The sequence below is a fragment of the Taeniopygia guttata genome, chromosome 7, assembly GCF_048771995.1.
Source record: "Taeniopygia guttata chromosome 7, bTaeGut7.mat, whole genome shotgun sequence".
Taxonomy (NCBI): Eukaryota; Metazoa; Chordata; class Aves; order Passeriformes; family Estrildidae; genus Taeniopygia; species Taeniopygia guttata.
The window spans coordinates 5222985-5249765 of NC_133032.1; the positions used below are offsets into that span (position 1 = coordinate 5222985).

General features: G+C 43.7%; 1 protein-coding gene across 1 annotated transcript; it reads left to right on the forward strand.

Annotated features, from left to right (window-relative positions):
- The first annotated feature begins 704 nt into the window (after positions 1-704).
- Positions 705-19392, forward strand: MUC13 (mucin 13, cell surface associated). Its single transcript, XM_030277123.4, has 16 exons — positions 705-841; positions 3382-3426; positions 4070-4132; positions 5387-5431; positions 6075-6137; positions 6673-6735; positions 8195-8314; positions 9177-9283; positions 10881-10939; positions 12298-12446; positions 13727-13855; positions 14966-15077; positions 16146-16183; positions 16899-16986; positions 17216-17420; positions 18310-19392. The coding sequence occupies exons 1-16, from the start codon at positions 784-786 to the stop codon at positions 18358-18360; spliced, it is 1395 nt and encodes a 464-aa protein (XP_030132983.4). The 5' UTR covers positions 705-783; the 3' UTR covers positions 18361-19392.
- The last annotated feature ends 7389 nt before the right edge of the window (positions 19393-26781 follow it).

The following is a 26781-nucleotide window of genomic DNA, read 5'->3' on the forward strand; positions in this document are numbered from 1 at the left end:
TCTCCCTGGCAGGAGTACATTTACTCTCAAGAAAGGGAGGCTGCCACTCAGATAAAGACAAAAACACCTGCTGGCTGTCCTGCCTGCTCCGCCTTCTCTTCACCCACCACTTTAGTGAGTCTGCAACACGTAAGAGAGCAGCAAACAAAACAGCCATGATCACTGCCAGAAGGGCCAATGTCAGTCCTGTTTCTTTGAGATCAATGATCCAGATGTTTTCTCTTTCTTTTTAACCTGTTAATCAGTAAGAAGTGCTTTAGCATAAGATTTTGTTTGTAAGAAAAAATAATTGGAGTTTGAGGAATGAAGCTTGTCTGTACTGGTAATTTATTGGAAGAGAAGTGAGCATGTGGATCCCAGGTACTCTTTTCTAAGTGCATAATTAGCATGCCTTGGGATAGGGTCACCTCTTCCACTTTAAGAACAGATTATACTGCACTCTTCATTTAATTTGCATGAAAGGTGTTGGTATGGGAAACTGGCAAGGGGTAGCTTGTGCACTGACAGTTCCCATGTCAGCTTATTTAGCAGTAACTTCCTTGTTTTAACAGATCTCAAGTATTTATGACTTAAAGGAAGAACGCTGCAGGTCCAGAAATCTCCTCCCAGCCTGAGGAGGAAGAAAAACACCGCTTGAATTTATCGTTTACCACTTGCCACCATGACGTCAGCTCAGGGCTGAGCTCTCTACCTGTGGCTGGGACCTTAAATGAGCTGATGCCAGAAGAGAAAGGCACTTTCTCTTAGGCTTAGCAGCAAGTGGCAGCAGCAACACAAGTGGCAATGAGACGCTTTGTGTTCTTCGCTCTGTGGCTCAGTCTGGTGTTGAGCCTTTTGAAAGGTAAGAACCACTATCTTTCTGTTTTGTGATTTATCAAGGCAGCTATTGTGTGGCAGTGAATGGATTTTCTAGTACTTTCAGCAGCTGTTGAGAAGCCAATTTTGATAGACAATTCAGCATGTCTAGATTTTGATTAATTAATGATGAAAGATGTCACTGTAAGCCAACGGCTTTCCTTGTTCACAGAACAATAGAAAATCACTGGTGCTTATGATTAAAATAATTCAGCAATTCCAAGAGCAATTTTCAGGACTTTCACACTAAACCCAGGTAATTCAAGCTCTGTTGCAGTCATAACAAAAGGTGCAACTGTTCCATTCCAGTACCCTTTTGGCCAGAGGCTCCTTAACCAACCAGCCTGAAAAGCAGCTCCCCCTGAGCTGGCTAACAGAGCTTTTGTTCTTTCCTGTTGAAATAAATTAATGGAAACATCAGTACTCGCTTTCAAGAGGGCTGTACCACAGTCTGTTCAAACTAAAGGTGTCATTCCGTAAGCCACTTAGTAGATTTTCTGGCATTGTGGCAGAATTGGTAGCTGTGAGCTGGAGTCTACAGCTAAACTTGCCTTTTCCTGATACTCAGTGAGAGGTATGAGGGGGTGAAGACATTAGCAGAAGTAAAGCATATCTATGAAGAGTTTTGTAGCAACTTGAAGCTGTGAGAGGACAGGATCTCCTAGCTAATGCAAATATAAAATTGCAGTGTTATCAGCTGTTAATCTTGCAATTGGTGGCAGACAGTTGTGGGTCTCTGTTGACTGCTGTGAATTAACAGATGTATTTCCAATATCCACAGTGTGCTATAGACCAAATTTCAGCTGTAAATCATAAACATAGGAGTCTTCAAGATCGTCTGTTGGTTGGTTTCCTGGTTGGAGGCTTGTAGGTAATAGCAAGATGGGAAAATTTTTGTGCCAAGACTTACTGAAAGCAATAACTGTTTTTCACTTGATCAGACTTCACATCAGGATAGATCTGCTGAGAAATATTTTTCATTCTAAGCAAACATTGTAAAAGCTTTGCAGGATGTGTCCATTTGAATAGTACTGGCAAAGGCCCTGCCCTGCTCAGCAGCCAGATGTCTCTGCTATTGTATATCCTTGGTGGTAACATCCATTTTTTTATCACAGTGGTCATGCCCAAGCCCATTAACACATCCTGTTTCCATAAATAGAAGGTTAGATCTAGGCACACAGAGCCATAAATTAGCCACCTTTGCTCAGCTTACCTTTGTCAAGCCCATCCACAAGGTTCAATTGCAGCTCATGCACTCTGCTGGCACCATGGATGTTGTTCTCCCTGAGTCCAAAGGGTACTCCTGGATGATGGTTGGCCAGAACCTCCCAGCTTTAGCAGTTGTAAAAAAAGCTAGCTCTGTAACAGGTTGCTGTCCCAACATCCATGTCCAGCAGAGCTTCATATTATCACAGTTATAGGAAAAATATCCATTTATAGGAACTGGGGAACAAATAATGCTGTTATAGAACTTAATGACCGGTGGAGGCAACAGACTGGCAGGGAACTGCCACAATTGCTCATGTTCCCCTTCACCTAGAGGAGGCTAATGGATTATTGTCTTTTGCATGTCTCTTTTCTATGTGAGATACACTGTCAATCAGGAAAAAAGGATAGAAGATTTTCCTCAGTTGGGATTTTCAAAGCCCTATAAAGCTCTAAAAAGTGGGGCCTATTTTTCAAATGTGTGCTGAGATGTGCAGACTGTGATAGTAGTATGGATTTTAGCCACAAATATGTTAGTCTTTCAGCTGCATGCTTTTAATGCTTTAGATAAATTTATGCTTCCAGCAGCATTCATGCAGGGTAAATAAGTTTATTCTTAACTTGTGAATTAATGATTAATTAATAATAGTTAATAAGAATAATTAACTAATTCAGATTAAAGTTAGATTATATGTTACAAACTGGCCATTTGTCAGTATCAAATGTTTATCAGCAAGGCTGGTTTATTATTTGTTCCTCCTCCATCTACGAGAAACAAAACATACAAACCCCTCAAACCTGAACTCATTCTTTATATCAAGAGTTGAGAATGACACAGGTTAAATAAAGCAAAACCCAACAAAATAAAAATAAATAACTAGAATATTTGGGAAAAAACTAAAGCAATAACTAAGGCTGAAACAAAAATTGAGGGAGAATTTTCACCAATTGGCTGGTATCATGCACGGTTCCCTTTATTCAGAAATAATGATGACAGAGAAGGAATAGAAAGAGAATAAAATAATGTATACTGTCAGAAAGGCATAGAGGTGCAGTCCAGGGAATGAAAGTCTAGATACTCCAGATGATGGTGTAGCAGAAGAAGCATTCCTGGAATAGATATAGGCTGCTGTCAAAGTCCACAGGAGTCTCTTAGAGCAGAGAACGAGGCCTGGGGCAGACAAAAGACAGGGTAAGGCTGCCCAGAGGTTTGGCTGCTCAGCCTCACACACAGGTCCTCCCAGACTTGTTTGTTCAACAGTTGTCCTGTGTGTAAAGAGTTCCTTAGTGCTGCCATCTCTCTTCTTTTCCTTCCATCAGAAGCCCCTGCTGAAACATCAGCGGCGCCGAGCTCAACACCTGCAGGTAAGGAGCAAAGCCCTCAGGCAGCCCCTTCTGGGAACAGGCCCAGTGAGCTCTGCAGCCCCACAGAGGTTTTCCCTGAATTCCTCTCCCAGGGGAGACAAATGTGCCCAGATCAAGGCTGTGAACACCCTCCACAAGTCCCTCTTTCCCTGCTGCTCTTTGCTGCAAGGAGGAAGCACTGGGGAAGAGTTGAGAAGGCTGCTGTTTTATGTGCTTGGCACCTTTGCCTCCTGCATCAGGTCTGGACAGAAAGGGATCCCTGTAGAGATGCCCAGGGGAATCCTGTGACCAGATCCTGCAGGGACCTGTGACTGAGGCTGGTTGCCACTGGAAGTGACAGCTCTGGCTGACACAGCTGTGGCCATAGAGCAGGGGACACTGCAGTGTGTGTCAGGTCCTTGTGTTCAAGCAAGGACCCCTTGGGGGACAAGGGGTCATGGGCACATGAGGTGACACAGGCTTCTCAGCCAGGGAGAGTGAAGATGCTGGGCAAGGGTGCTCAGGGCTTTGACTGCTCAGTCCCCCAACGATCCATGGTTCTTCCATGCCCATCACTTGTCCTACACACACAGAATTGTCTCAAGGCTTTTTGAACAGACAATGCTAAGCAATGATGTCATGTCTTTTCTCTTCCCTTTCTCAGAAAACAGTACTGATAATGCAGCAGCTACTGACACACCCGAGGTGACTACCTCAGAACCTACAGGTAAGGAGAAAAGCTTTCAGGCTTCCCCTTCTTGGGACAGCCTGCAGTACCCCCATTCCAGGGCGCACTGCAGATACCCAAGGAGGGACGAATTCCCCTGCCTGGGTTTCTCTGAGTTCTTCTGTCATTGAAGGCAAAGTTACCCAGCCCATCACCTTGAATAACTTCCACTCTCCCATCTTTCCCTGCTGGTCTTTGTTGTAAAGCAAATGTGTAGTGGAACATGTGAAGAGGCTGCTCTTTCCATGCTTTCTGCCTTTGCCTCCTGTGCCAGTGTGCAGGGGTTGCTTGGTATAAGAGATTCCATGCAAAGAGGTGCCAAAGGCCCTGCAGGGAGTTGTTCCTGAGGTTTTTGGAGCATGGGCAGGGAGGGATCTGGGGCACACCCCAGTAGCGAGAGGCCAGGGACCACGGCTGGGGACCACGGAGCAGACTGTGCCTGTTGTCCCACACTCCCAGCTTGATGCTGGGGAGCCAAAAACCAGAAGAGTCAAAGCTTCTGCTGGGATCACCCTGAGGACGGGCAGCTGACTCAGTCCCTCAGATCCTCCTCCATGGTGGGCTTGCACGAGCACCTCCCACCTACCAGCACCCCAGCTCCCCATGGAGTTGGCCCAGCATCGGGAAAGACTTTGTGCCTCTGCCTTCCACCCACAGGAACCTGTGCCAAAGGCCACTCTGAGGGAGGGCAGAGGTGCAGGCTGGGCACAGCCTGGTGGGTCTGGATACTGCTGATGAGGATGTAGCAGAAGAAGCATTCCTTGGATAGAAATAGCTAATTCCTGCAGTCACTGTCCACAGGAATCTGTTACAGCACAGGAGTGTGCTAGCAAAGGCAGTCATTTTTCCACTGCTCTGGAAGGATATAGATGGAGTTTTAAAGGATGCTGCAGCAGTGCTGAGTGCAGAGGCTGTGTGCTTGTGGATGGGATGCCTCAGAGCCTGCTCTGGGAGCCAGTGCTGCTGCAGGGAGCCTACAACTCAGCATTAGTCCCCTGGAGGAGAAAGGCAGGGAGGGTACAAAGCTGCTCCTGGTAAGGAGGAGTCCAGAGCAGGGTGTGAGAGAAAAAGACTATGAGAGAAACAACACCAAAGGCACACGAGGCCTGGGCAGACAAAAGACAGGGTAAGGCTGCCCAGAGGTTTGGCTGCTCAGCCTCACACACAGGTCCTCCCAGACTTGTTTGTTCAACAGTTGTCCTGTGTGTAAAGAGTTCCTTAGTGCTGCCATCTCTCTTCTTTTCCTTCCATCAGAAGCCCCTGCTGAAACATCAGCGGCGCCGAGCTCAACACCTGCAGGTAAGGAGCAAAGCCCTCAGGCAGCCCCTTCTGGGAACAGGCCCAGTGAGCTCTGCAGCCCCACAGAGGTTTTCCCTGAATTCCTCTCCCAGGGGAGACAAATGTGCCCAGATCAAGGCCGTGAACACCCTCCACAAGTCCCTCTTTCCCTGCTGCTCTTTGCTGCAAGGAGGAAGCACTGGGGAAGAGTTGAGAAGGCTGCTGTTTTATGTGCTTGGCACCTTTGCCTCCTGCATCAGGTCTGGACAGAAAGGGATCCCTGTAGAGATGCCCAGGGGAATCCTGTGACCAGATCCTGCAGGGACCTGTGACTGAGGCTGGTTGCCACTGGAAGTGACAGCTTTGGCTGACACAGCTGTGGCCATAGAGCAGGGGACACTGCAGTGTGTGTCAGGTCCTTGTGTTCAAGCAAGGACCCCTTGGGGGACAAGGGGTCATGGGCACATGAGGTGACACAGGCTTCTCAGCCAGGGAGAGTGAAGATGCTGGGCAAGGGTGCTCAGGGCTTTGACTGCTCAGTCCCCCAACGATCCATGGTTCTTCCATGCCCATCACTTGTCCTACACACACAGAATTGTCTCAAGGCTTTTTGAACAGACAATGCTGAGCAATGATGTCATGTCTTTTCTCTTCCCTTTCTCAGAAAACAGTACTGATAATGCAGCAGCTACTGACACACCCGAGGTGACTACCTCAGAACCTACAGGTAAGGAGAAAAGCTTTCAGACTTCCCCTTCTTGGGACAGCCTGCAGTACCCCCATTCCAGGGCGCACTGCAGATACCCAAGGAGGGACGAATTCCCCTGCCTGGGTTTCTCTGAGTTCTTCTCCCATTGTAGTCAAGTAACCCAGCCCATTACCTTGAATAACTTCCACTCTTCCATCTTTCCATCTTTTCCTGCTGGTCTATGTTGTGAAGCAAATGTGTTGGGGAACATGTGAGGAGGCTCCTCTTTCCATGCTTTCTGCCTTTGCTTCTTGCATCAGGCCTGGATACGAGGTGATCCATGCAAAGAGAAGCCTAGGGCAAGCCTGTGACCAGGCCCTGCAGGGAGTTGTTCTTGAGGTTTTTGGAGCATGACCAGGGAGGGATCTGGGGCACACCCCAGCAGGGAGAGGCCAGGGGCCATGGCTGGGGCCATGGAGCAGACCATGCTAGTTGTCCTCCACTTCCAGCTTGATGCTTTCTGAACAGACAGTGCTAGGCAGTGCTGTCATGACTCTTCTCTTCCCTTCTTCAGAAATCAGTACTGTGAATGGAACAGCTCCTGGCCCAACAGAGATACCACCCTCAGTACCTCCAGGTAAGAAGCAAAAATGCTCGGCAGCATTTTCTAGGGACCGCTTGCATTAACTAAATCCCAGGAGCACTGTAGCTCTCTCAGACAGTAAGGTTTCCCAAGTTTCTCTTCCAGAAGGGCCAAAGTTGACCAGATGGTGGCCATGAATATCCTCCACTCTTCCGTCTTTTCCTGCTGGCCTTTGCTGCAAGGAGAATGTGTTGGCGAAGATTGGAGGAGGCTGCTTTTTCTCTGCCATGTGCCTTTGCCTCCTTCAGCAGGCAGGCATACAAGAGGATCCCTGCAAAGAGGTGCCCAGGCCAGCCCCTGACCTGGCCCTGCAGGGAGTTGTGCCCAAGACTGTTGGAGCACAGGCAGGGAGAGAGCTGGGGCACACCCCTGGTGTGGGGCTGAGGCCTGGAACCATGTATGGGGGACCATGCATGTGTCTGTCCTGGAGCTCTCCATACCCCACTCTTTCCCATCTCAGTGGAGCCTTCCAGTGTAGACAAAGTGTTTCCATTTAATGCTGTACCTCCCCGAGGGCCCTTGCTGCAAATGGAATCTGTTTGGAGGAGTTCACAATTGTTGTAGCTTTTTGTTTGGGATCTTTTTCATCAGGAAAATAATTGGCTTCACTAGGTTCTCTGGAAAAAAAATTTGGAGATTAACCTTATAGGAAATCAAAATTCATTGAGTGTTTTACTTTTTTGTTTTGGGGTATGAATGAGAATTCCTATTTTTCTTTCCCCATTTCACAGAAAATTTCTCATCTATGAGCCTACTTATGGAGTGAAGTGTGAAAAATCAGGCAGAATGAAAACCAGAATTTGATATCTTGAAAGAGAACTGTAATTACCATCCTATGTATAAGATGCATAGAAATATAACTTTTAATTACTTATTAACCACCTATATTATATATAGATATAAAATACATACTCTAAAACCTTACAGAATATATATAATTACTCTCAGAAAATACACTATTATAATTCACTTTGTAGCCCTCATTTTATTCATGTGTCTGCAGTAAAGGACTGTGCTATGACACTGTCATAATAAAGCAAGCATGTACCAGTGCAGTATTAAAGACACAGGCTATTGCAGTCTGTCTTTCTCTAACAGTCACATGTTTTGGCAAGCCTTGATATGCCTTCTTTCTTTTATTTGCTTGTACTTGTATTAAGCAGAGTTGAATTGTGAATGCTCAGTATGACAGAAAATGAATTTCAGCCATACTCCATGTCCTCACTGTGATATCCTGCTGGATTTTAGGGAAAACAGTTACTTTACATTAAACAAGCAAGATATATAGATGTATGCTCTGCAATTGCATCTATACTCTCTAAAACATAACTGGTAGATTCCCTTAGTAAAAGTATATATGAACTATTCAATATAGGAATGACTTTATATGTGAACTGGCAATTGCAGAAATTCGCAGAAACCCTTATATCAATATCTTTCATTTTACAATTAGAGGACTTCTGCCATGGAGATCCTTGTGGAAGCAGTTTAGCTACATGTATTTCCCTACAAAGCAATTATACCTGTGTGTGCCAATATGGATTCTACTACAGCAATAAGGATTGTCACAAAGGTGAGTTGCAGAAGGGCATCAGTGCTTTTTGTTACCTGCTCAGGTGAATTTTGCTTCCCATATAGCTTGTTGTCATGTTATAATTGAAAACACAGTCAGTCTGGGAAAGTGACTGCTGAGTGATTTCTTGCTTTGCAGGCAGCCACTCCTACAATGACCCAGATTGCAATCTCGCAAAACGGTGACAGCCAAAGAGGTCAATGTTCTAGGAAAAGAAGGGGAATTCTCTGTCAGGGGTGCAGGAGATGAAAATGAGTGAAAAGCAGGGAAAAGATGCAAGTGTAAACTGGACATTGATATTAATGACAGTGATTTAAAAAGGACTAAACTTATGAACAACCAGATTGATTTTCCCCATTGCTAAACACTCATCAGAGTCCTGTGGAAATGCATCTCTGAAATGCTTCTGAAGGCCAAGTATGTGAGAAAATAGGGTTTCTAATTTAAGGATCAGCAAGTAGGATTCTCAAATTTACTTGTGAGGCTTAAGAAGCAGGTTGATTCTGAAACACTTTCTCTGTGAACCACATTAGCTGCTTAATAGCTGCAAATTTGGAGTCCTTAATATACCTTTTTTTCTCACTACATTCTGTAACACCTTGCAAAGAGTTTAATATTACTCAATTTCATAATCAGTACAGATTGGTTGGGCCCATGATCCTGCCTTCTTCCCTGGCAGCCAAAGTACATCCCCCATTGTGACTGAATTGATTTGTCCTCTACTGATCCCTCCTGTATATGAAAAATAGCACTGATTTATTTTCTGCATTGTATTTCCCCATCCCTAAAGGCTGTAGAACTCTGATGTGAAGCTGGACTTTCTTGAATACTTTCTAATTTATACTCTCTGTTCTCATTCCAGGGGAAGTATACCCAGCCACCATTGTAGTGAGAGCCTCTTACAGTGATAATCTTCAAAATATAAATTCCACTGAGTATCAATACCTGTTCAACAATGTATCAGAATTTGTGAGTGACAATGTTTCCCCCCCCCCCCCATATATTTAATGCTATACTGAATGTCATGCAGACAGAGAGGACACACACTCTCTTTAGTGTGGGGCCTAGAAAAGTTCCTCTCTACAAGAGATCTGTTTCTTTCAAAGAATGCTTCACATTAGTTTAGACCTAATTATAAAAGACTTGAACTTTCCCCTCAGATGAGCACATGCATGGTCCTTGCTGAAGTGAAGGGGATCCCTGAAGTAATACCTGTAGTTTTAGTACCACTTCTGTTCTGGGGAGTTCTCACATAAATTCTCTGCATATTTCACCATCCCCTCTCCAGAAACAATGGGGCTGAGTGAAGTTTTCCAGCCTATTGAGTTTCTGATCTCTGCTGTTTGCTGAAGGCTCAATAATACTCAATGGTACTAGTGAAAATGAGCAACTTTAATTTTCTTTTTAAAAGAAAATTATTGGTTCAACACAGCACAAACTTTTCGAAATGAGTGTCCAGCTGTGTCTAAATACCAATAATGACCCTCTTCCATAAGTCTGCCAGTATTAGTTTTTAATGTTATTAGTACAATGGATACTGCACATTTTTTATAATTCTATGATTATACATAAAATCTGGTAATAGATTTCCTGGAGAAATAAGATTATCAGTTTAATTAATACTGCCATGTTGAAACAAGTGGATTTGCTTATTTCTCTTTCTGGCAGTTAGGAAGAATATATAGGCAACTGTACCAGATAGCTGATTAAAAAATATTCATGATGTTAATCAGGAATGATCAAAAATGGTTATCAATTTATGCATATTATTATATTGCTTACTATGAATGTTATCGCAGAAAGTGGCCTCCAGAATGTTAAAAAATATTTTCTTAATTTTTTTGTCCAGCATTTTTTCATGATATGGCTGCAGAAGAGCATCATGTGTAGGACTAAAATAGATACATAATAGAATGCAAACGTGAAAATAACATAGAAAATAATTTGCATTTTTTTACAAAGAAAGAAAGAGAGTTCATCTTTCATTTCAGTTGAATTAAACATCTTATTCTCTTCTCGTGGTACCTCCTGCTTTTATGACAATTAAAGGCAGCTGCCTCCACTGGTTGTTCCCTACTCCACATGGGATGAGGGAGAGCAGTGACTTTTCTTCTGATCCTGTTGAGCTCCCAAATGCTTTCATCAGTGCTTTTTCCCACAAGATTGACCCCTGATGATCCCACTTCACTGCCTCTCGGGGACACATGCCATCTGTGAGGAGGTCAACTTCTCCCTCTTCCCCCTACTTATACACAGATTGGTGCTGCAGAGACACCCTCCTAAGCAATGAGTTTGCAAAGGGATATCTGTAACTATCAGCCAGTTAACTCAGCCTGACATTCATTCTCCCTCCCTCCACTGCCCTCCCATACATATTCTACAGCACCACCCCACTGTTCCTCTTCTGCAATACCTTGCCTGGTGCATTTAACACATCACCTTACTTTATTTGTGCCTATAGTAGCATATTCTGTATTAAAACTTTACCACTGAAGCCTTAGTGGTTCATGTGATTTTGGTCTATGTTCCTGCTTGCCTTGAACTCTAATTTCTTTCTCTTTTATAGTTTGAGAAGGCCTTTGAAAATCTAAATGAATATAGAGAAACTGTCATTGTGAAAATTCAGTAAGTTTGCGGGTTCATTTTTTGCACAGTATGTACTTCGACATACCTCATTTTAATCTGTTTCCCATGAAGTTCTCACTTGAATAAAAAGTATGGGATGAGTTCAGCTCAGAATGCTTCCCCATAAAGGAGGGATGCTGGCCCCATTTTTACCCCAGTATGTCTGTGAAATGGGCAGGCTGAGGCAGCTCCACACTGTATGTCCTGCTTCGAGCACCATGGAGGATACAGCACTGTGCTGTGACTAGCAGTCCCTGTGATATCTGACATGTCTGAAATTCTAACAGTTAACTCTGAGTTCCTATGACTGTTGGGAGTGCTACCCAGCTTGGAGTCCCAGCTTAATTTAAAAACCCTTATTACAGAAGGCATAGCAAATGTATTTTATTGTGCATTTTTGGTGTGTCCTGATGGTAGGTTGAGCAAAGGTGCTACTGAATGGGCTGTGGTGTAGCTGTGGGCATAGGTCCCTTGTTGGTCTAGGTGGACCCTGTGAAATGTCTCTTTTTTTTGCATCCTCATGTGTTACAGGTTACTGTCCCCAGAGCTCTGCCAGCTTCTCTGTGTTTCCCATTCCCTATCCAGAAAAACCTGGCATGCTAGCACACAGGGTCAACCCCTTCAATGCACCCCAGGGATTAAGCAGCTAAGCAGAATGTTCTAAGAGTTGTGGTGCAGTAACTTCCAGCAGAGAAGTTGTGATGTGGGGCACAGTAACACCTCAAGGAACTGCAGCAGTCTGCCACTTAAGGATATTTGTGTGCATATCCTGGCAGCCTGAGGTTTAGCTGAAGAACAGGGAAGTCACTGCTGTTTTCCACCTCACACCAGGGAGGTTGCTGTGAGCTGAACCCAGCCCAGACAGTGTGTAGCTTGCACAGATTCCCCTACATGGCAAACAGACTCTTCTGCATTCATGGTGGTCACACCCTGAATTATCCTCACCACCCTTCAGGGTGGGCTCTCCACATCATGCCTGGATGACACCACAGGCTGATGAAATCATGTAAAAGTTAGAGTCTAAGACATGAGGTTCTCCACATTGCAGCTGGTTTGAGGTTAACCCAGCTAGAAAATGCCAGTTGTATATCAACAGCACACAAAGGAGCAGTGCTGCTATCATTAAATCGAGCAGCTACCTATATACACTTGGAGTTACTGGAAAGATGGCTGTTAATGTATTCCTGAGCAAAACTTACACTCATTTTCAGGTTTCTTGGCAACTACCTACATTATGGAAAGAAAGAAGCTGGGGGAGAGAGGGGGATTTGGCAGAAATTTTCTTTCATCTTTGCATCTAGCTTGCTATCCATATGGATTATGTGAAACTTTAAAATGGTCCTATCTGTCCTTTTCAGACCTCCAAGTAAAAGCAGAAGTTCTGGTTCACTGAAGGTAGCAGTGACAAACCTGTTCACACAGAACTCAGGTGAAAATGCGGCTACAGTTAGGTCTGCAGTACAACGTGCAATCGAAAATAACCAGGCCTTTGTCTCTTCTTATGAAGGTATGTAACTCCTTGCTAGGGAAGCAATTAATCAGCAGGAATAGAGGTTCTTAAAACCTGGTTGGAAGATTTCTGTGGGCATAGGAGCCCATCAAATCATAAGCCTTGTTGACTTTGAGGAGCTGAATGTTCAATCTTGGGTAATTTTGAAGATTCAACAATTCAGTGGGGGGTTCTTATGTCTTATTAAGGCTTCCTACTCCTTGTGTAAAGAAGAAAAGGAAAATATATTTTCCTGGTGAGCAATGGCATGGTGGTTTTAACCTGATGATTGTTAAGAAGTGGGAAAAATCAGGATAAAATATATACAGATATATATAATGCTTCTGAGAATAAGCCAGTATTTTACTGGCAAAATAGGATGAAACCCTCTTTAGACTTCTCACATAATAAGCCATGGTAATTGAAATGAGGCCTCACTTATTAGCTACTGAGCTAAGGGATTTGTTGATTTAAACCAGTAGCATCTTGCATTATTAATTGTGTAATACTGGGAGAAAGAGTTCCTAATTAAAATAAGGATATTTTTTCTTTTTTGTTTTAATATAAGTTCCTATTTTGAAATAAGCTTTTAAAAAAGGCATAGCTAATAATGAAGAGTGCATTTCATGGCTTAAAGCCTGAGTTTGTTGTCTGAAGGTATCCTCAGCTGTGAGAAGGAAATAGAAAATCACTGAGAGTTCCCAAGGCACCAGTGCAGTCACATCCCTCTACAGCATGCCATGCACTGAAGACTTGAAACCATTCCCATCATAAGGACATGGATCTAAAGAGCAGCACACTGGGCAAGCAGGGTACTAATGCTGCTCATGAAATGAGCTGCATGCCCATAAATGTTTATCTCTCTAGAATTGTATGGGATCTAGGTCTCCCAGTTCAGTTGTGGAAAAAACTAGAATAGTTATGGGTTTTCTCTGTAGGTTTTTTTTTTTGTTTGTTTTTTTTTTTTTTTAAGGTGAGTCAAAAAGTTAGTTTTCAGAATCTGAACTTATGGGAAGAATGTCGCTTTCCATAGACTGGAGCCAGAAAGGTTTGGAAATAGTTGTGGGAGGCTGAGAATCAGAAGGTCAGAAGATGTGATGGAAACAGGACCTCGACTGTTAAAGAGCAAGGAGGAAAAAAAGAGCTGGTCTAAAAGTCTGCAATATTGATGTCCCAAGAAGAGGACTTATAATTTTTTCTATTTAGAATTACTAAATAATTGCTTTATGATTTGCTGGGCAAGTGCATTGCTTTCTATGAAAGGGTATTCAAGTTTGCTCCCTGTTTCTCTTTTAAAGTGGAAAACCATTGTGATATTTATCCATGTGATCCTAAAACCACAGTGTGTGTGGAAGTGGAACAACTTCCAGAGTGCGAATGCAAATCTGATTTGGAAAAGAAAGAAGGAGATATGTATTCTTGTTCAGGTAAGAACCTTGCTGCTTTATCTATCCCTGAAAGACTGATCTGCTTGTTCTCTGTCTCGGTCCCTTTTTGAGAAAGATGCTGGGCAAATGTGCTGACCTCTAAAAATCAGGGAATGTGCATCCTGTTAAGAAAGCCATAGAAACACATCCTCACATTTCACTTTGAACAAATCTATACTTTTATTCCAGTAGAATAAATTATTAAAACTTGATAAAATCATCACTGAAACCAGTAAGTAGGCAAGTCCTTAGATGCATTTCTAGAGTACTGGTAGAAACAGAAACCTAAACAGGTAAAGGATGGAACAAATTGAATCCTATACTCACAGCCTTCTCTGCTAGGACATACTTTGGGAAAAAATTCTACATGTTACTTGAAGGAAGCTGACAGGACTGAAAGTCTCATGATGAACTACAATAGCCTCTTAAAGCTCTGTCCTTTGTTCTAGGTTTGCTTTACCTGGATTTAGACAGACTTATGAGAAGAATTATTTCTGTCATTTTTGGGAACTGTTAGTTGTTAGGGCTTTGTTTACTTTCTTGTTTTGAGTATTTTAGTGAGTGCTCTGTTTGTATGTTAGATACCCTCCAAAGCCATGTGATGTACCTAATTTTCTTAGAAATACCTTATTTTCTTCTTATGGAAACTAAAACTTTCACACTACAGAAGTAAAAAAAGTCTAACATGTAAGATTTTAAGAAAAACAAAAAATGATTAAAAAATCCATGATAAAGTTATGAAAGCTGGCTACAATAAATCCGGTGATATGTGATCCAGTACAGGCCTTTGTGGTCCCATGCCTGACTAAAACTGATAAAGTTTGCCATACAAATAATCTGCTGTGAGATCAAACTTCAGGCCATTGCTTGCCTACGGAAGATGCAGCCTAGCCAGATTTCCTTTTTGATGAAGTTGGATGGTTTTGAACACAGCCTGTTTACTTCTAATTTTGTGATTTTATATTTCAGCTTTTGCTTTACATAGATACAATCCTTAAAAAAGCCATTCTGATGCTTTAAAGCACAGGAGAAGGGTGGGTGTGTGTTTCTAGAGCAATAAAATAATCTTCTATATGCAATTCACTCATGTTTTTCTCCTTGAAAACACAGTTTGCAGTAAAAGCTGTTCTGCAGCAAAGCACAAGTACTGCATACAAGAAGAAGATGGTCCAGTATGCAGATGTAGGATTAACTTTAAAAAAGAGGCTGAACAATGTGTGGCGTGAGTACTCAGATTTTATTGTGTTCCTATGTTGCAGGCGAAGGTAGGAGAGAAGAACATCTCACAGGGCCAGCTGCAACCAGAACAGGCTGCAGCTACGTGAGGTGCAGAGAGGTACCCAAGGGGGATATCAGGGGGTGTCACAGGTTGTGGTGTCACAAGTTTGGTGTTTTCACTCCTTGGCATTGGTCTTTTGTGTGCACTCATAACACCTCGGAGAAAAGGCAAGGAGACCCAAGGTCACCTATGAGTCAGTGAAGAGGATAAAGTACTCCACCACATAAACACAAACTGCTCTGACAGCCTGGCTGGGCCGTGGGAGCTGCTGTGCTGAAGTGTTTAGTAAGCAACAGGCATTAGAGCAAGACGTGCCTCCAGTCCCTGGGATGTTTGCACTGGCATCAGTGGGGACTGTTTCCCGATAACTTGCAGACCTATGTTATTCCTGCTTGGTTTTCTCTCTGAAATTATTTCTGCTGGTTCAGGATCAGAACAGAGCAAGGGTGTTTGCTGGTGAGGCCAAGTGAGAGACTGGTTGTGCTCTGCTCTGGTGGATAAACAGACAGACTCACTCCCCATATTCATTAATTCAGCTCTTTTTGTAGTTATTACTGCTGTAAATTGAACACTTCTTACCATAAAGTCGATATCTTTTAAATATAAGAAACTATTATGAGAGGAAGATAGTTACCAGTCCTTACAGGCCTTATACTGAGACTTTTGTTAAAGACATTGCATGGCAATTCTAAGTGGCTCAGAGGTGCAGAGTTTAGTTCTTTAGAAAAATTAGGTCCTTTTAACATTTTTCAGACTGCAAACCTGAAACTTCCAAGTGCCGAGATCACAAATCACTCTAAAAATCTCAGATTGTTTTACTTTAATGAAAGAAAATAATTTAGCAGTAATATAGGGTTAAAAAGGAAACCTGTAATGAACACACTTTGTGGAGAAATTGCTGACAAAAGGGGGAAATGTACTATTATTTTGTGATCATAGAATGGTTTGGGTTAAAAGGGACCCTTAAGATCATATTTTCTTACTTTCTTTCCCCTTTTTTCTCTCCTGTAGTTGTTCAGTGGGATTCTCTGGGGAGGAATGCACTAATAGTAAGTAAAAGAATTTCTGATTTTTAATTATGGTCTTGAAAAATACCTAGTAATGCCTAATCTGACTGAGATAACAAAAAAGTGGAAACACCCTTTAGGGGTGCCACCATTCTACATTTATAGAAGGACTATGTTAGGGGGGGAAAAGTGAAATTTCTCTGTTGTCTTATGTACCTAGGGCATGGGAAGAGCCTATTTGACCCCTAACTACATAATTTAGCATCAATACTAGCTTAAACAATACCTATATTCTCCCAGTTGTTCCTGTCCCTCGCCTATAACTATGTGTAAAACCATTCTGTGCATAGCATTAGGACTTAGAGCTGAAGTCAAAATAGCCATCCATCAGAGACGGTCTTTAATGCAGATCCTTAATTTACATCTTTCTGTGTCCACAAAATGTTGTAAGCACCAGGAGCCTGGAAATAAATCCCCTTCCCTTCCCTTCCCTTCCCTTCCCTTCCCTTCCCTTCCCTTCCCTTCCCTTCCCTTCCCTTCCCTTCCCTTCCCTTCCCTTCCCTTCCCTTCCCTTCCCTTCCCTTCCCTTCCCTTCCCTTCCCTTCCCTGCCCTGCCCTGCCCTGCCCTGCCCTGCCCTGCCCTGCCCTGCCCTGCCCTGCCCTGCCCTGCCCTGCCCTGCCCTGCCCTGCCCTCTTTTTCAATATTCACTGTGAGTTATTAATTCACACATTTATTTTTTACTGTTTTTCCCCCCAGATAGTGAACTCATCCTTATAATAGTGGGCACAGTGTTTGGAGCCATTATCCTGAGTTTAGTGATAGCAATCTCTGTTATTTCAGTCAGGTAAGAGTATTCCTTACAGTTGAATAGAAACTGTTTTGCTGTGTGTTCAGAATAAGGATTTTGCACTAGCTAAAAAAACTCCATGCTATAAAAATCTGTTGCATGCTTCAGAATGGGGCTGAGTGCTCAAAACAAGGTGGGAGTGGACAAATCACTAAGTTGGACTTAATAAGTAAGGCACACTAAACAGTATTTTAAAATCTCCTTTGTTCTTTCATCTCCTCTGAAGAGCAAAGCACAAACAAAAGCCAGAGAAGAGGAGCCTGATGAAGTCAGGGTATTCTGACATGAATACCTCTGATGACAGACCAAGCATGTTCCCCAGGGTCCAGACCACTTCTGGCCATGCAAACCCAGGATATCAGCCAAACAACCCCTATGAGATGCGTTCCACAAATAGAGATCACTTTCCAGAGAGGGATTATGATGATTTGGTAAGTGTTTCACATAGTCCTGTGGGAATGGAATTCCTGAACAATAGCACTGTGAGCTACAGACATTACTGGGACCTAAGCTCCCCTCTGTACATCCTCCCTTGGTCTAGAAGGCCAAAGTGGTATAAAGGCACCCAAACAACTGTAGCTGCAGCTGAAAAAAAATTCTCGTAATACAGAAATTTTCCTCAGTGCAGAGATCAGCATTCATGAAGACTAAAGCTCCAGTAGTCATCCTTGAGCCACAGGAGGGATATGTGAAAAGCTAGGGTCAAAGCAAGAGCTTGGCTGCCCAGTAGTCTGCTGTGTCATAGGATATTTGTCTGCACCAGCCAAACCTATCCCTCAGCACTGGTGTGCCTGCAAGCATCACACACCTGAGCTTCCTTTAGGCTGCTGTAGAGTCAACAGGTGCTGCAGTGGCACCTCCCAGCTGCAGCCTCATGCAAGATTCACAGTCAGTTTAAGCTGGGACTGATGCCCAGGGGTTTGTGTCCTCCCACCTGGCTGCTGCTGCATTGTTCACAGCAAGAGCATCTGCAGCTGCTGCAGCATTGCAGAGGGGAAAGGTGTGAAGTGCCCTGAGTAATATAGAACAGGCTTTGCACTGCTGTGGCCCAGGGGAGCTTGCTCAGCAGAGGTGTGTCATTATGTGGAAGGCATCTTCCAAAAAAAAAAAAAAAACCAACAAAAAACAAACCCCTGTTTTATCCTTGAATTCTGCAAGGGAGCCACAGAGGAAGTAGAGGCTTGAGATTAGCTCCATTTGGGTTAATAACACCAAGGCTGTGGGATCAAAACCTGTGTGGGCTATTCATGCAAATGTTAGACTTGATGATCTTTGTGACTCCTTATTTCTGTTCTTTTCTTGTCTAAAAATTCTCTGTAGTACGAAATATCAAGGGAGCCCAGGGGCTTTAGGACTCAGAGCAGATATTGAGTGACCAGAGCAATAGAAGGATGGACGACCACCACAACACTGGGTCAGAGCAAAGAGTTTCACAGCCTCTCACCAATGCAGTTACTTCAGCAGAAGAGGCAACAATGTCCTTAACCCCAGATTCTCAAGATTTTCAAGAAGAAGATTCCTGCTTGAAAGAGATCATGGACAACTTTGAAATAAGGGGGAAATGTTAGAGAGTTGGGAGGAGAAGAGGACTTCTTTTAAAAGAATGAATGTGCTCCAATTAGACTTCTTCAATGAGGCCAGTACATTGGCAAGAGAGTGAGTGCTCACAAGGTACCAGGATTTTAACCCTGCTGGTTTTCAGTTCTTCTGGAAGATGGTCCAGGCAATATGTGTGATTCTGAAAAACATCAGTACCCAGAGCTTCACTTGGATTTGTGCTCACTTAATTTGAACTACAGCTTTGGGCAGATGAAAACTGTTTTTCACAAGAATCTGACCTGTTTCACTTTACTATATTAGATACAGGTTTTTTCACTCTTCTCAATCCCCCACTATTTCCCATCTGAAAGCATTCTGTTCAGATCTCTGCTGACATGGGTTGTGTGAGACAATGGCACTTGTCTGACCGTTTCCACTGCCCTCTTTCCCAATACAGTGGCGAGATACAATATCTCCAAACAAAGATTTTTCTTCTTTCTCTTGCAAAACTGCATTGATTTTACATTTTTAGCTCCTGTGGAAAGTATTAGCATTTTTCTTTCTTCTGCAGCCTTTATGCTTGAATGATAATAAGCTTGGTGTTTGGGTTTTTTAAAAATTTCTTACATACTGTTAATAAATCTGTCTGTAAAAGAATTTATATTTTACTGTATTTTACTGAGTGTGCATTATCTGTTGACTGGCATTAATATTATATTTATATAAAATACTCATATGCACACATATGTACATATATTTATAGATTACAATCATTTAAAGAATCATTTAGTTGTGTTGTATTTTGTGTTTTGGTTTTATATATGCCAATTAACTTTTCCTATTAAATGTTATTTTTTCTCAGTATCAAGGCTTTCTTATGTTCCTCCCAGTGATTTAAGTGGTTTTTATTTTATTTTAAATTCCAGGGACTATTGTATGTTAAAATTTATGCAGAATTTAGACACAAGTGTGCACAGACTAGCTATATCAGCACCCAGGTTTCACTCAGTTCAGAAATGTTAAGTTATAATGAAGTTAAAATGTTTATTGTTGTGAGACTGGCACCAATATTCAGTGGTTGTTTTTGGTGGGAACGTGTAGTTAGTGCAGCTGGAACTCCTTTGAAAATGCTGGACAAGCTGCTCGGTCTGATGGCAGCTGTTAATGGCCCAGAAGAAAAGAAGTGTCTTTCAGGTTAAATGACAAGTTTGGGGGTCAGTGGTAGAGAACACTGTATGAGGCTGCAGAGATTACTAGGATGTCCATGCAGATGCTTGTTTCCAGTCTCTCCATGATCAACACCAGCTCCTAGCTGCCAGCTAAGTGATTGAAAGCTGGGACCTAAATAGTCCTGATCTTTCTCATGTGGCTTCTGTAGCAAAAGGAGGTAGACCCTGCTTTCTCAGAAGTAGCCTGGTGAGAAAATGTGCCATTTTCTCTCTGTTGTTTTTCTGAGGTTTCATTGTTTCTTCCAGTTCACTCCTGTCCCCTTTGCTGCTGTCACCTGCCTGCACAGCGTCTGCCATTGGCAGGGTTTGTAGGAAACCAGGTTCTGGTGGCCTCAGCCACCCCCACCATCTGTGTGCATCTCTGCACACTCAGCATACCTGCATGGGGGCAGGGCTAGCTGGATTTAACTAGTCATGATATCTTGCTCAAAGGATGGGGAGGGATTTGGTCTTATTTTCTAGACTTTTCCTCTGAGAGTAATGTCCCATGAGGAGCAAAGCAAGGCACAGTGGTTACACTTATGACAAGAGGCAGAGAGACCCATTTTTCCACCAGCTAGAAAAGCCCTACAAGCTGGACTGGCTCCCTCCCCCAACAATTTAATGTGTGCTCCCCCTATGTCTGCTGGCCCCTTATTTTTCTTTGACCCCTGTGTGTCTCCTCAATAACTTGGGTGAAGGAGATGCTCCCAGACTCTAATCCTTCTGCTCAGACCTTTTCTTTCCTCCTTTTCTCTGACTTTTCAGCAGCAGGAAAAGGTTCTGCTGTCTGCAACAATCTGTTAACCCCATGCAGACTCCACTCTGGGGAAGTTTGTATGTGGTGAGATGCTGGAAAATGGATGGGATAAAGGCAGAAACTGGCCAAAAGTCGTGAAGCTCAGCTTCATTCAGCTGGCTACTTTTGCTTGGATACTTCCTCCTCCCAGTCTTTGTATGGCAGACTGAAACCTGGGCTTACATGGAGCTGAATGAAAAGGTTTTTCTTTATCAACACTAACAGCCCACTGGAATGGTCTTCGTGGTCTTTCACAGAGGCAAATTGCCTGGCTCCATGCATAAAATACATGTAGCAGTAATCTGCTACAGAGGCGTGTGGAAAGGCTTTTAAGTGTTATCGGCTATTCTTTTGCAAAGCAGCAGAGGTTGGAAATGCAGCTGAACGCTGAACGAGAAACTTTAATGCAGTAAAACTTTATTGAGGGTGTGATATCCCAACATGTACTATCACTGGTAATAAAAACAGCAAAAGCAGTCAGGTGTTTGCATCATTTAACTGCAGAGGAATTTTCATTGCTCCAATTCAAAGCTAATTTCTGCAACTGCCACCGTGCTGGGGTGGGGCAATCAGATACCACTGTAAGCCTGCTCCTTTTTAGCATTTCAAAGGGCAAACTCCCAGATATTTCACTTCTATTAGTCTATTAGCAATGTGTGACTATTCTGGGAAATGTCATCATGGAAAAGAGCTTTGTTGAGTTTTATGACTGCTGCCTCTTGATTCATGCTTTGTTTCAGCTGCACATCCTCCAAAATCCAAGCAGGAATAGGAAAGGAGCTGAGTTGAGTCCTCACTGTCAGTGTGAGTGTGGACATGCCTGCAGGCAGGCTGAGAGACTCCAGGAATCTGCCAGAATTCATTTTGCACCTTGGATTTTCGAATTGATTTTCTCCCTTGAGGTGCAGTGTGTCCTTGAGAAGCAGAGTGTCCTGCTGGCACATGACCCATAGAGGAGGTGGGAAGAGGCTCCCACTCAAGTCTGCCACCAACTTTTATCCTAGACCAAAAGTCACTCTGGAGAGTGTAAGTGCTTGGCATGTCTGCACACGGTGTGCTAAAGGAGCTGGGACAGAGGTTTGCCTGGTTCCAACACATACTTGCTTGGGAATGTTGGGATAGCTTCAGTCATATGTCATTCTACATTTATTTAGATTTACCCAAGCATATTCAAGCAATGCTGGGTGGGAGGGGAGGGGCATGGTAGGTGCTGTGGATGGCAGTGGGGTAAGAACCTGGGTCTGGGCAGCTGTCTTAGAGGAGCTGCAGCTCAGGAATGTAATGGGATAGCAGGGTAAGGATGGGTAGGGTGATCAGGCCTGCTGCTGTTAGCACTGCTTACACCTGAAACCAGCCTCAAAACTGAGAGCTAAATCTCTGCATCCACACATTCCCCAGCAAAGCCCAACATCCACACTTGCATGTGAAAGCAGCACCTTTCAGGCCTGGAAGCAGGAGGCACTTTTAATTTTTCCTGGTTGCCTGTTGGAGGAAGCCCCCCCTTGTTTCCTCTAGGAGATTTTTTTTACAGATCCTTCATGCAATGTGCCAAGCTGGGGGTATAAACACGTAAAAGTGAACAATGAAGGTAAGATGCCACTGCAGACCAAGGGACTTGACTTTTCACTTCTTGTGTACCTTGAGTTTGATGGCTGGCTGTTTTCAAGGTGAATGATAGAACTCCTTCCAACAGGAGGGGTAAGGGAAAATAAGCCTCTCCTCTGGCAAGAGGTTTTCACCTCCTCGGTAGGAATGGCTTCCCAATAGAAACTCCTGGTGTGGAGAGTGGGGGAACTCAGGTGAGGGTTGAAGGGATTCAGGCAGGTGAACATGACTGTTCCTAGCTGGTTTAGGGGGCACCACCTTCATCCCAGGCTCAGGAAGCTGACTGGACCTTGGTACAACCCAGAGACATAGGGTCCTGCTGGTAATTTTTGGTTCAACAACCCACAAGACTAGTGCTGCCTCCTCTGACACTCCTCTGAGAGGAGGACTGTCATTTGTCAAGTTTGGCAACTGCAAAGCCATCAATTGCTATTTTATCCAAATTTCCCATCCTTCAGCCTTTTAGTTTTAGCCCAGTAATGCTCTCAGTTTCAATGCCATATGTCTTGTGTTGATGGGGGAAGATGGAGCAGCTTTGCTTACTAAGGGTTCCCAGCAGCATTAAATTGACCTCTTCCAGATTTTGGGGTGTGAGCTGAAAACACTGATTTTTATAGCAACTTGTCAAAAAAAAAAAAAATATCCCCAAACCCAACACTAAAAGCCCAAAGTGGTCTAAGAACAAAGAAACCCATAAAACATGTCAGGTCACAATGAAACAGGAAAGAAACAGGGTTAAAAATAAGATCTGTAAATTGCCTTGCCAAGGATGCTCTAGCTGCTGATAAAAGGCTCTTTAAATATACCAAAGCCACAAAGACAGCTAGGAAATCAGTGGGAATGCTGATGACAAGGGTATAGAAGCAGCAGATGGGGATGATGATGTAGCAGAGAAGGTCGGTGATAACTTTGTGGCTGCTTTCACAGCTGGAGCTGTTGGGGAGTTCCCCGTGTCTGCCAGTCTGCAGTGGTTCAGCTGGAGAGCAACTGGAAGGAGAAAGAAGGGCAACACAGAGTAAAGAGGTAACAGGAGTAAAGTAAGTGAAGTCACTTTCATTGAGGTAAGAGGAGGGATGAGGTCAAACAGAAAAAGTGGTTGTAAAAGTGACTGGGACCAGACCCTGATCCTGGGAACCCAAAGGAGCAGCACAACCCAGTGGTGCAGGTGTGGGGGGCTGTGCATTCCCAGGCACAGCCTGCAGGCATCACACCCTGCAGACTCACTGAGGTGCAGAGCCTTCATTAATGGGTTTCCAAAGCCTTTACTCAGAGTGGCAGCCAAACACCCACCAGAATCTGGGGGTACACAATGTCAGTGTAAAGTAGACAGGAAAAAAAAAGACAAAAAACAACTACAGGCACAGTTGGTGAACTTGCTGTCACAGGATGATGTGGATGCTGTTATCTGTAGGGTCAAAAGGAGATTAGGCAAATTCAAGGATGCAAATGCATCCTTGAGAGATGTACCCTCTAACAAAAGGATGAGAAAGTGGGAGTGCTGGAGGAATGGGCTGTAAAAGAAGCTGGGGCCCCAAGACAGTCTGTCCTGTTGCACTTGCTGGAGCAGTCTGGGGCTGGATGGACATCCTGGACCAGAGGGACATTTCTCAGCTTCTGAGTGCATTGACCTGCTTTATTCACCAACAGCATGGGCTGAAAGGTGATGCCTGTGGCATTTGTACATAGTGGATTTTATATGCCCTAATTATGCCCAAAAACAGAGGCAGAGTAAGGTGCTGTACATGGGGCTCTGCTGTTTGTGTAAAAACGGCCTCATGAAAGAAACAAAGAGAAAGAAAATTTCACAAGAGATAACTGCAGAAATGCAAAATGCTTCTTGTTTTTGAGTCTGGAAAGTGCTGCCTTTCACACAAAGGCTCCAAAGAGAAACCTCTGGAGAGCAAAGTCTATTCCTCACCAGGAGAAACAACAGCTCCCACTCTCCCTCTCCTGGTGGTAGTAAAACATCTTATAAAGGAGCTATGCCCCGTCTGCTTCTCACCATTCCCAGTACCCTGGACACTGTCTCCAAGACCCAGGCAGTGTCCCCCAGAGCACCCACTACAGTGGGTGACATCAAGGGGAGCAGAGAGAAAACATCTGCCCAATTGGTGGCCCAAACATGGCAGGGATTTCCCCAGGGGAACTGGGAGACTTGCAGGGTCAGATAAAGGAAAAGGAAAATAGGGAACTGAGAAAAATAAAAGATGTTGCTCAGGACTCCAGGGAGGGCTGTGGAGGGACACAGCATGGTTTTTGGTGGGCATCTAGGGCATCTATGGCAACCAAGCTTTTTTTTTTTTTCTTTTTTTTTTTTTTTTTTAATGGTTGTTTGGGGTGTTTGTTTGTTTGTTTTTGTTTGTTTGGTTTTTTTTTTTGTTTTGTTTTTTGGGGTTTTTTTTGCCTGTTCTGAAACTTTAATACCATTGGTACCACTCTGAGAAAACCCAGCTGTTTTCTTTTTGTCTTTTGGTCATTGTTTGGCAGCCAATTTTCAAGGGTGATATTAACATCTTCCCACAGTAACATCCATCACATCTTGGTGGGTGGGAGGGTAAAGAAGACCCCCAGCCCTCCTGAGAGAGCTCCCCTTGACCCTCACTGTTGGCACTGCTGCCTGTTCCATGCTAAAAGACATGAGCCTGGTTAAGCATTAGGGAATCTCTGCCTCTCCCTTAGTCAGAGATGTCTGGATGTATCTGGGGAAAGAAAGTCTGCTGCATAAATGAGACTTTGGGGAGAAAAAAAAGACTTCCTCTCAAGTTGTTTTTTTTTTTTTTTTTTTATCCGCAGAGATCTTTTATAGAGTAAATCAGCCAAAAGTTAAAAGAAGAAATGTTTCATATCTGGAACAGTCGATGAATTCAAGAGGTCATTATAGTGCTAAGGTTCTTAATCCCCTCTCAAGCAGAGGAATGTTTAAATTGGTGAGAAACAGGGGTCAAATCCAGGCAGGTATTTCAGTGCCTAACTTGTACTGACATTAATGGGAATAGGGGTCTCTGGGGAGGAATTGTGGGCCTGGGCCTGTATATCATTCCTATAACTGAAACAGGGCTTGTGCTGCACTTGTGTTACAACATGTGTACATTATTGTTCTTTTCAAAGCAAGATCTTTCCTTGTAGACTCTTTAGCATTTCTCAACAGTTTTGTCTTTCCAAGATTGGTGAGAACAGATTCTGCAGCAAGCTCATGCTGGGCAAAACCCACTTGCCAGAAAAATAAGCAAGAAACCGGAGTTCAGTGATTTATTTCAGATAGTGATTAAATATCCAGGTGTCAACTGTGATTTGAAATAGCTGCATGGGGCACTGTGAGGTCCAAACTGCACAGATCCAGGTGAATTCCTTGGAAACCCGTTTGTACCTCCAGAGCACTCTGCTCACCAAGGTGCTTAAGACTGGAACATTTAGTTCATTCAGTGGGAATTTTGCCAGAGATTTGAGTGGAGCCAAGCCTAGTTGGCTCTACCTGCTGACATTTTAAGTTGTATTTAACTATGCTTCCCCTACATGCAGGCATACAAAGAAATATCTTAGGGCTCTTTATTTAAAGGAGACCCCCTGCCAGATGCATCCAGCATTTACTCCTGGCTTTTGCAGCTCTCCCGGAGTGCCAGCCAAAGCCAAACCAGCTTATGTGAGGCAAGATGTGCAGGCAGACAGAAAGTTTTTCAATTTTCCGTGCAGGGTGGTGAGGACGGACCTTCGGCTATCAAACCCTCCTCCCTCTCCGCCACCGGGCAGAGCCCCTGGCCACAAGATGGGGCTGGCTCTTTGCAGTTGCAGGATAAGGCACACCAGAGGCAAAACCTTTTAAAGAGCACGCTTTCCTTGGGGCTAACCATTAATAGATACAGACAGGTTGCCATGGAACTGCTAATTTTTAACCTTCTCTTGTGTTCCAGCCTAGTACATTCCCACGCCTGTCCCTCTGATAGTGCATTACTTAACTCTGGGGATTGGGGCATATTTTTTGGGATGGGTCATGGCTGGAGATATCCATCACCCTTTTCAGTTCAGCACATCAGTGAGCCCCTCCTATAAACATCCTCTCAGGTAGCCAAGTGCCTGCCAGCCTGCTCCAGGGGCTCTAGGCACCCCAAAACTTGGTCAGGTTTGGTCTGGCTTCATCATCCCTGTCTCACCTTTATGCACCATAGAGGCATGAGGAAAGTCTCCCCCTTGTACCTCCCTCACTTTCCAGCCCAGCAGCTTCAGGCATGGACTAGCTCAGAAATTTATTCTGAGTTCTGCCTTTTTTCATCTATTAGAGGTCAAAACTTGGCAAACCTACTTTAGGTGCTGTTCTCTGCTTTCCAGAAGTGATGCAATGCTGCTTTTCAGCAGGTCAGGAGTTGTCTGGGAGTAGTGCTGCTCTTGAGTATCTGAGAACAGAGGCTGGTCCTTAAATGGTAAAAATATCTATTTTTATAGCAGGCAGCAGCAGCATGTGCTGCATCTTTAGCCAGAGAATAGAAATAGGATTAAATTTATTATTGTAATTTTTGGCATGTGGTAGTTGCCTATTACTAACAAGCATTTTGCGTGAATTGTATTTTTTTTTTTTTTTACAGCTTCCTTGGAAAAAGAAGATGACAAACCTTTTCCATGGTAGTGAAAGCCCTAGCAGCCCCGTCT

Coding starts and splice junctions, on each gene's coding strand:
- MUC13 (XM_030277123.4), top strand. CDS start 784: ATGAGACGCTTTGTGTTCTTCGCTCTGTGGCTCAGTCTGGTGTTGAGC. Junction 12,447..13,726: donor CTTTGTCTCTTCTTATGAAG/GTATGTAACTCC, acceptor TCTCTTTTAAAG/TGGAAAACCATTGTGATATT. Junction 13,856..14,965: donor AGATATGTATTCTTGTTCAG/GTAAGAACCTTG, acceptor TTGAAAACACAG/TTTGCAGTAAAAGCTGTTCT.